This window comes from Gymnoscopelus braueri, assembly GCF_963280865.1.
Source record: "Gymnoscopelus braueri genome assembly, chromosome: 16".
NCBI classification, from domain to species: domain Eukaryota; kingdom Metazoa; phylum Chordata; class Actinopteri; order Myctophiformes; family Myctophidae; genus Gymnoscopelus; species Gymnoscopelus braueri.
In genome coordinates, this window is record NC_137616.1 from 10,714,541 (window position 1) to 10,724,199 (window position 9,659).

At 42.8% G+C, this 9,659-nt stretch overlaps 1 protein-coding gene across 1 annotated transcript; it reads left to right on the forward strand.

Annotated features, from left to right (window-relative positions):
• Window positions 1-432: 432 nt before the first annotated feature.
• On the forward strand, window positions 433-8,674 carry stxbp6l (syntaxin binding protein 6 (amisyn), like; the record flags this gene model as incomplete). Its single annotated transcript, XM_080452661.1, has 5 exons — window positions 433-589; window positions 1,766-1,896; window positions 2,313-2,631; window positions 4,507-4,605; window positions 8,508-8,674. 5 exons carry the CDS (start codon window positions 433-435, stop codon window positions 8,672-8,674), a joined length of 873 nt encoding a protein of 290 aa, XP_080308787.1.
• Between the last annotated feature and the right edge of the window lie 985 nt (window positions 8,675-9,659).

Consider the following 9,659-nt stretch of genomic DNA (forward strand, 5'->3'; position numbering starts at 1 on the left):
AGCCTAGTTATTGCCAGGGAATAATAATAATTTAGATCTGATTAACTTTAGCCCCTGAGAGTAAATTGACTCTTGCAAGAGAAAAGTGGTGAAAAATAAACTAAGATGAATATTATAGTTACAGATTTCTTTTTTATTTTGACTGTAGGTAGGTTTCATTTATGCCTTTTTTTGTGCCATGGATTGCTGTGATCTTTTATTAGATTACGAAGCTGTAACTTGGTTTTGAAAAGTGCTATATAAATAAAGATACAGATGATGATGATTATTATTATTATACTTTAAGTGTTTACATAGATTATGTAAATCCTAGTTCTATTTCAGTTCACCATGGTAACCTAAATGGACATAATGCAGTGTATCAGCAATTCAGAATGACTCCTAGTCAGTTCTCCTGTTCATCGTTCACCTGTTTAGGTCTTTTAGACAACAATGAACATTCAGTCTGCCATCAACAAAGAGGTCTTCATCCCTCGTGATGAGCGCATGCTGGTTGCAGTGGAGGTGCGGAGGAGAAAGAAGAAGAGAATGTCCTTCATGCCCACTGCCGGTGGCAAAGGGGAATATGCAACATTCTTATGTCTTTCAGGTAACACTTTTTAACCCGTTCATATAATGTCCATTCAAGGAAGATTTGCAGAGCGTGATTCCCACACATACCTACACAGTACACACTCACTTGTGCATATTATGCATGCCCAGTAGCTACCACCCGGCAGCGAAAATAGCTGATCTACAAGCTCACAATCATATTGCGAGCTCACGCATCACGATCGTGGTGCGTCGTGAGCTTGTAGATCGGCTATTTTAGCTACTTTTGAAACGGGGCTTCAGTGCTTTCAAACCAGTGGATTCGACCAGGAACGCCACAGTTCAAATTCCATGTCTGCTGCTGTATCATTCTTTTTTTAGGTCGTTTTGCCATTTTAGAAATGTTAATTTGGTAATTCAGTCCTGTCACTCTCTGTAGGCAGAATGCAGTGTGTTGCTGTTGTTGTGAACAGAAGCATTGTTAAGTGATCCATCACAGGAGGCCTTGTTTGGGCAGAACACAGGGGAGGCAGTGTGGTTTGGGAAGAGCTACAGGACTAGTCGACTCTGACGCTGTCATTGAACCTAAAGTATTGTAGCCTACCGATCTCATACTGTGGAACCTATTAGGCATAGATGAGTGCGTGGAGGGGCGTCTGGGAGTTGGGTGGGAGTTGGGAAGGCGGTTGGTGTCACCCAGTCGAATATACTGTAAATTCCTGAGTTAATTTCAGATTGAATTTTCAATTTTATTTTAGTGCCAAATCACAACAACCTGTGTCAAGACACTTTTAGAGAAGAGAGACCCGACATTGTCCCAACAGGGACAAAGAGAAAGTGAGACAGAGAGAGGGAGAAAGAGAAAGACAAAACACAAAAACACAAAAGATTTTCTACTAGGTATTTTGTGGTTATAATATTCTTCTTGATAGCCTGAGTCCACTCCACACCAGTAAAGACATCTTTGGTACTAATCATCACTAACATTAGGAGATGTATTTGACAGCTCCCATGTGCACACATGCTCCCATGTGCACACATTTCAAACTGTAAACTTGCCTCGCTGAAAAATAGGCACTCCGTCCACCCTCCCAGGATGTTGAATGTGTTAACATTCCAGGAATTTTACTCTTGCTGCTTTTTTCCCTTAATACCAAGGGACCCTGCATCGATTGAAACCTTGATCCCAAACTTGGTGAGGTCTGACCTTGTGTATATATCCTCGTCTCCCCAGTGACCAATAAGACACCTCCTCAGCTCCTCATCACAAAGGTCAAGCGGTTTGGTGGCTCCACCTCCTTCACCAGGAGGTCCCAGTGGAAGGTGGACCAGCTCAAACAGGTCAATGGCGTCAACCCCAACAAGGTCAGGAACACTCTTTCGACTGGGAAGGAAATGTCTACTGGGTCTCATTTAATTTAATAGTGTTTTTTTTATTTTATTACAGAATGGCTCTTATTTCTTTACAGAGTACTCCACTGTCTATGTTGTCAATATCTGACTTGTTTGAATGGACACCAGAGTATCTATTACATCCACTGTCCGGGTGGTTGGCGACTTTGTATTGTTTACTATCGGTTGCTTCTATGTCAGCACACTTAAGCTTGTTCTACTGTTGTACCTGATACTCACATGAGCATCAGCTAAAACGTAAACACATAATGAGTTTTTAAAAAATGCCTTTTTGTGGTTAGTAAGGGGAACATATCTTATATCTTAACCCCCCGCTTCGCTTCCTCCGACCATGGTATTGACCCAGCCTCTTCTGTCTTGTCTTCCAGGATTCCGCAGAGTTCGACCTGATCTTTGACAATGCCTCAGACGAGTGGGTGGCGTGCTCATCTGCTGAGAAATGTATCTTTGTCCAGATCCTGTACCATGCCTGTCAGACTTACTGGGAGGGCAGTCTGGGCACCAAGGTGCCAGACAAGAGGGCTAGAAGGAGTCCTAGCCTCGATGAGCAGCTAGCCAAAGGTGGCCCAAGTAAAGAGCCGACATCACCAAAGAAGCCCAGATCACAGACCCTGCAGGCAAGACGGAAGAGCTACTCCCCCCCCAGACAGACCGAGTTTGTTAACTGTCAGTCCAAACTCACAGCAGGTACTGTCTGGTGATTTTTGTAAAGATAAGGGAATACCTGTCATTGTCAACAAAAAATAATTGCCTCGGACATAGATTGTTCATGGACCATGCTTCCATTAAAGGCTTTGTTTTTTAGATTTTTCAAATGTTCTCAAGTCATTTAAAATGTTACCAAACTTATACCTGAATAATTGACTCAAAGTTGGCTAGACGGCTAATGCAGTCAAGACATTTTGCTTTTCTCCAGGGACTATAGATGAGTGGTTAGTGAGCCTGGCTGGGGAGCCAGAGGCCCTGGTTGTCCCAGGTACGATTCCACATAGACATATAAAGGTAGACGCCTCCTCCGGCTCTGAGGCGTCTGTATCTCGGGCGCACACCAGCTTCCGCAGGGCAAGCAGGAAGCTTCCGCGTGCGTCACAGAAGGGGACGTTCGGTAGGCCAATCAGAGGCAGGTGGCGGCGGGTCTTTTCGTAACCCAGCCCATAACCCTTTAAGAGGCAGCCGTGCAGCAACTAGTCAGTTAGACGCGCTGTGATTGACCAGTAGTCAAAGCGCTGTGATTGGCCAGTAGTCACTTTGAGTGGCATCTTGCCTTCTCTAAAATGGCGCCCGCGATACAGGTCGCTCCAATGAACTGCAGAGGCCAATGAGGTATCTAGGTTTCTATATCTATGCGATTCCAGGCCAGGCCAGCAATGTGTCGATGTGTGTCCCTGAGCAAGACCCTCTTAACTCCTAATTGCTCCCCGAGCGCTGCACAATGGCTGCTCACTGCTTGTTATAAATTTTATTTATTTTAAATAAAATTTACTTACTTATAGGATGGGTAAATGCAGAGGACAAATTTCACGTATGTGCAAATATACTGTGACAAAAAACACCCCAAGGCGTGGGGCCTATATTAAATATTAAATTAAACTGAAATGTTCAAATGGCCTTTTCAAATAATCCGCGCTCATAATGCATTAAAACACAACAATAATAATTAAGGGGCACGGTGGCGCAGTCGGTAGCGCTGTCGCCTCACAGCTAGAAGGTCCTGGGTTCGATTCCCGCCGGGGACGCTGTGGGCACTGGGGGCGTGTCTTCTCCTCCGCGTCATCAGCGCCCATACCCTAGGTGGGGTTGGCGAAAGGGCCTACTCTGTGTGGAGTTTGCATGTTCTCCCCGTGTCTCCTAGGGTAGTTAATACCCTCACAAAAACATGTAGTAATCCTGGTCACTATACCGCCTCCCCCATGACAGCCGGGGCGCCTGATGGAGGGGAAGGGAACTGGTTGGAATAACGTGTTCCTTCCACGCGCTACGTCCAACCAGGGAAACTCCCCCCTGTCAGGTGACAAGAAGGTCAGTTGGCTCTCATGCCTGAAGGAAGCATGAGCTCGGCCCTGGCCTCCCTACTGTGGGGTGACAGGTGTAATACTGGTGTAGGGCTGGTGTAGTGCCCAGGATCACTTAGGAAATTGGCACCGGGTGAAAAAAATGGGTTACAAAAATTGTGGGATAAAAATTAAAAGAAAAAAAAAAAACACAACAATAATGTAAACTTGACCAAAGAAATTGAAAAAGCCCACAAGGACATTTTGTGTGTTCAATTACCTATCTGAAGCAAACGTTTAAGTCTCTGTAAGTTGACACCATACCGAAAAAGCGGACAGCAGATAGGGGAAGTGAAAACGCAACACAAGTCATGGGCTGTATTTGAACTACGTACAGGAGTGTTTTATCTCCATGTTTTCTCATCTCGCCTCTACTTACACTTAGACTTGGCCCACAGACATCTCACCTAACGATCTTGCCATTGATTTTAGCAACAGGCCAGAGAGGGACAGCTGATGATCCTGCTGGCTTGATGCGATATTTGTCTCTTTGTCGTGATTCTTCTACTAGAGGCCTGTGGCATGAACCTGGTCATCTATCGCTGCAAGGCCTTCTTCGACCGCTTGAAGAAGATGATGGTTAGGCCCAGAGGTCGTTCACCTGCTAGAGGTAAGATCACTCAAAGTTAACTTTTGTATCCGATTTCTTTTTTAGGACTTTTAAATCCCTTCAGATGAGCTACTGTGTGCGCGAGTGTGTATGCGGAGAGAGGGTCTAGACTAGAGTCTTTAAAGTTTAGAAAACAGAATGAAGGTCTTCAAATAAAAAAAAATATCAAGTTTAGAATCCTGGAGTGAACGGGATTATTAATCTATGAAGAGTTTATGGTTCTTGTCCCAGCTGGCACCCAGGAGGAGCCCGGCAGGCTACAGGGTGGAGATAATAATTATGTATTTTATTTATCTATCATCATCCATCAGAAACTTGGGGAGATTCATGTACTGTAGATGCATTTAATCAAGGGCATCTTCATGATCGTTGCTGATGGATGGTGGAGATTATTTTTCGATGCTATTGGGATTATTTTTTTTTTTAAACAAGCAATCCCAAGTCCCAAGTCTATCTCTTGTCTTAACCCATTAAAGCATCTGTGTCATTTTAGATTTGAGCTAAAAATCACTATTTCATACTTTGGTAAGGTTATTTAAAAATAGCAGACATACAAGCTCATAGCGCGTCATGCTACAAGCTTGTAGATCTGCTATTTTTTTTTAAATCGTGACAATTTGTGCAAATCTTTGAATATTCTTTTAAAGCGGACATTTTTAACTCAAATCTTTGCTTCTTGGGGACCCTGGAACAAAATATTTTCAGATGGGGGGGTCCGCAGCCAAATACATATCATTTTGGGGGTCCTTGACTGATATAGCATCATAGGTTTTTCCAGAAAACTGTTAGGATTTAGAAGACATTAGAATCGGCCTCAGGTCTTAATGGGTTAAGTATCTTAATCTTAGGCTTGATTTATACTTCGTTGTGTGCCGGTGTCACAGGCCTACAGTAGGGCAGACTGAAGCATCATGTCACTAAAAGGATGGATGCTGGCAGTGACCTAAAGGTCACTAGAAGATAGAAAACCCATACATTTTTCCCATAGAGATTTCCGGGCATTCACCAGGAGCCTGGATAGCTTCGTTCCAGGCTTAAAATAATTCATATCAATATTTTTTGAAATCTCTATGGGAAAAAATAATGGGCACTGCTATGCCCTATACTTAGTTGACCGGGGTCCCTCAGGGCGCTATAGTACGTCTACTCTTTTTTTCCCTCTACACCAAATTCACTGAAAATAGCAGATCAACAAGCTCAGAGTGAGCTTGTGAATCTGCAATTTTGACAGAAGGTTCACACCAGAATAGGGACAGCTTCCCCGTTCACTTCCATATTAGAAAAAGTGTGGAGTGTGGAGTGTGGAGTTGACAGCGTTGACTCGTGTCAAGTCAGACACGTGTGAAGCATGGGAGTTTAACATTGGTGAACCTTGATCTGGAGCCAACCAATGGGACAGAAGCGCTGTGCGTTGACTCCACTTGGCAGCCATTTCACTTGTAGTTTTCTTTCAGTGAGCTAACACTCCCAACGTCACTCCAAGTCAAATGAACTACAAACCGGAAAACTGGCAATCATGACGACACTGCCCACAGCCCCGCAACATAACATGGGAAGTGGACGCAAATGTGTAACTGTTGCCTTAAGATACTGTCGCTGTGGTTGTTTAATTGCTTTGTACAATTGTAATGGCCATGCATTTCAGTGCACTTCTGTCACGTGGGTATCAGTAAGCCTAAACCTTTAGATCACTGCCAGCATCCATCCTTTTTGTGACATGATGCTTCAGTCTGCCCTAGCCTTTTCCTCCCTTCCACTTAACTGTTTTTCTGTCCATTGTCCTCTGCTCTGGGCTTCACCTCGCTGCCTCAACAAGAGAATGGCTCCTCTATGATGTGACTGCCCAAATGAGAGGGCACTTTGTGTTTAGCAGGGCACAATGGCCAGCCTTTTAGGAAGCCCAGGGCAGTGACACTGAGGAGGAGAGCAGCGCACCATTGAACCCCCTGACAAGGGGGCTGATATTGTAATGGGTGGGAGAGGTGCCAGGCCGCTGTGGGGCAGAGAGTCACAAATCAACAGCAGCTGAGGCACGTCGCTCTGCCGTTAGCCTCAGCCGAACCGGAGGAATGGGATTCCATGGTGAAGGGTTAGGGTTAGGGCAGTGATGGAAGAAGTACTCAAAATGTTTACTTAAGTAAAAGTATCAATACCCTGTTGTAGAAATACACTTTTGGTACATTAATATAATTAAAGAACCAAAAGTAAAAGTAGGCCTACTCATAATGCAGAAGGTCCCATTTCATAAAGTTTTCAAATGTATAAAGTGTATACAAATCCTTTGAAAATAGCAGATCTACAAGCTCACAATGCGTCGCTTTGCAACACGTTGTGAGCTTGTAGATCAGCTCTGTATACATTCCGGCCATTTGAAAATAGCCGAAGTGGTTAATGTATGTTTTGTAATAATAATCTAAATATACACAGTAACGAACTAAAGTTTTCAAATAATTGTTGTGGAGTAAAAGTACACTATTTGCCTCTGAGATGTAGTGGAGTAGAGGTAAAAGTACAGAAAATTGGAAATACTCCAGTAAAGTAAAAGTACCTCAAAATTGTACTTGAGTACAGTACTTGAGTAAATGTACTTAGTTACTTTACACCACTGCTCTTCCCTTAGCCTCAGCTGACCGGAGGAATGGGATTTACATGGTGAAAGGATGCAGGGCTAGGGTTACGGCTGCAACAATTATTATATTATTATTTACTTAGCAAATCGATTACTTTTTCAATTCATCAAATAATTGAGTAGTGTGTTATATCGATCAATCAATTGATATTATTTTTATAATCAAATAAATTGATTAGTCTTAACAACTTAGAGCTGCACTGTTACATTCATATCCTACCAGGGATCTGAACCTGGTCCCCTGTGCAAGTGCTGACATTTTTTACCACTGAATTAATAGAACACGCCTACTTGCTGAGGGGAGATATTGAATTGTGTGAAAAAGGTAGTGCACGCACATCCGTGGCCCAGGTGCAAGACAAACAAAAGTATCATAAAAAAAGAATAGTCTGGTAATGCTGAAAAAAGCTCTGCTTTGTATTTATTGCGTTTCGGCCTGTTCAGACCTTCATCAGGACATATACAAGGGAATGGGCATACACACAAATGTTTTTATAGGACACATCTACGCACTGATAGGCTCACCCCAATAGGGTAAGTGAGGTCACAACAGTCAACTCAACAATTGGCTGGCTTTGCATTAAGTAAACTTTTAAATAAACAGTGTGCACCCATCCCAGAATCCAAATATACAAATATACATTTAAAGTATCCCAAGACCAATACTTTTATTCATAAATATAACAGGTACTCAAAAAATTGGGACACAGTGACAGGCTACAGGCTACATTCAATACAGATATAGAATTTTGACCTTTAGGCAGTACCACTTGTCAACCAGTAGTGGTCCTACAAGACCATAAGATTTAAATTTGTCAATAGGAGAGCAGGGAGAGCAAATACAACCACCGCATATTTGTTAATAATCAATTAAACCCATTAGTTTAATTAACTTTCCCCCTAGTTCGGGTGGCACCTGATGCAAATAAAGGACAATTTATGCCGTAAATACTGCAAATAATTATTCAACATGTGGCACAGACATATGCCTGATAACAATGTTTTATATCATGTGCTTGGGCTGTGCAGTTTGTATCAGTTTTAGTTTTCACAACAATAGTTTTCATAAATTATAGCATATATGAACAATACTGAATCATTTAAGGGTTCAGGTCAAAGTTGACATAATACAGTGTGCATATAAAAATGGAGACTGATACAGCAAACTAATTCAGACTATCATTTTACTCACAATTGTGTAACATTATTGTCAGCTCTGCTGAAAATGTACTCTTTACTAAAGCCTCCTCTCTCTTTCTGTGTTAACATACAGGTCAGGCTGGGCAGCGCCTCCCAGGGGGCACTCTGGGTAGTGTAGTCCAAAAGGCCCAAAAGGCTGGCGAGAAAATGAAGACTGCTGAGGTTAAGACAGTTGAGTTGATGCACAAAGCCCAGAAGTTAGCTGACTCCGCTCACAAGGTGATGTTGTGTCTGGAATAAATTATTACAACCTACACTTTAAGAGTTGACACCTAATATGTGTCAACCTGATGCCATGTTGCAGTATATATTTTGTAGCCCTAGAATGGCTGTGATCTTACATACATTTCATATATTCCAAATACACAGCCATAGATCGGTCCTATCCCCGCACAGTTAGCAGACTGATCTCCGCGGCATAAATCTTCTCTGCGCTGCGTGTGTACTCACCCAATTATTAATTCCTAAGACTTGGAGTCAGATATTGTCCTCTAGTTTCATATCCATTTGAAAGTTCTGGCAGGAAATGTGTGTTTAGTAAAATATCTCCACTTTTCCACGAGATTCACACGGACGACATTCTCTGTCAGCAACGGGGCCGGACCGGAAGCACAGATGTAGAGGGCACACAATTGACAGGTGCGTTGTGATTGGTGCGGGGTAATTAATCACACCACCTGCCAATTGTGTGCCCCATACATTTGTGCTTCCCAAATGAAGTTTTGATATGTTCAGTCCTGCACTCATTTTGGGCCCCTTGCCCCTTGTGAAGCTCGTGGAAAAGTGGAGATATTTTACTAAACACGCGTTTTCTGCCAGAACATTCAAATGGATATGTCCTCTAGGACAATGTCTGACTCCAAGTCTTAGGAATTAATTATTGGGTGAGTACACACGCAGCGCGGAGAAGATTCATGCCGCGGAGATCAGTCTGCTAACCGGGCGGGGATAGGACCGATCTATACCTGTGTATTAGGAATACATGAAATGTATGTAAGATCACAGCCATTCTAAGTTTCCTTCAGTGGTCAGAGGGTTACTGCTTTTGTCTTAATGATGGCAAAAACACCTGTTGGTTTGTGTGCTGCTTAATTTAGGATGTACACTTAATTGACAGTGTACAGAATTAAACACTGTTCAAAAGCATTACAATGGATTTTATTGTTGTTTTGTATTGAAGCGTTTAATTACATTGTTCCCTTTTCTCCTTCCAGGTGGCCCCGAA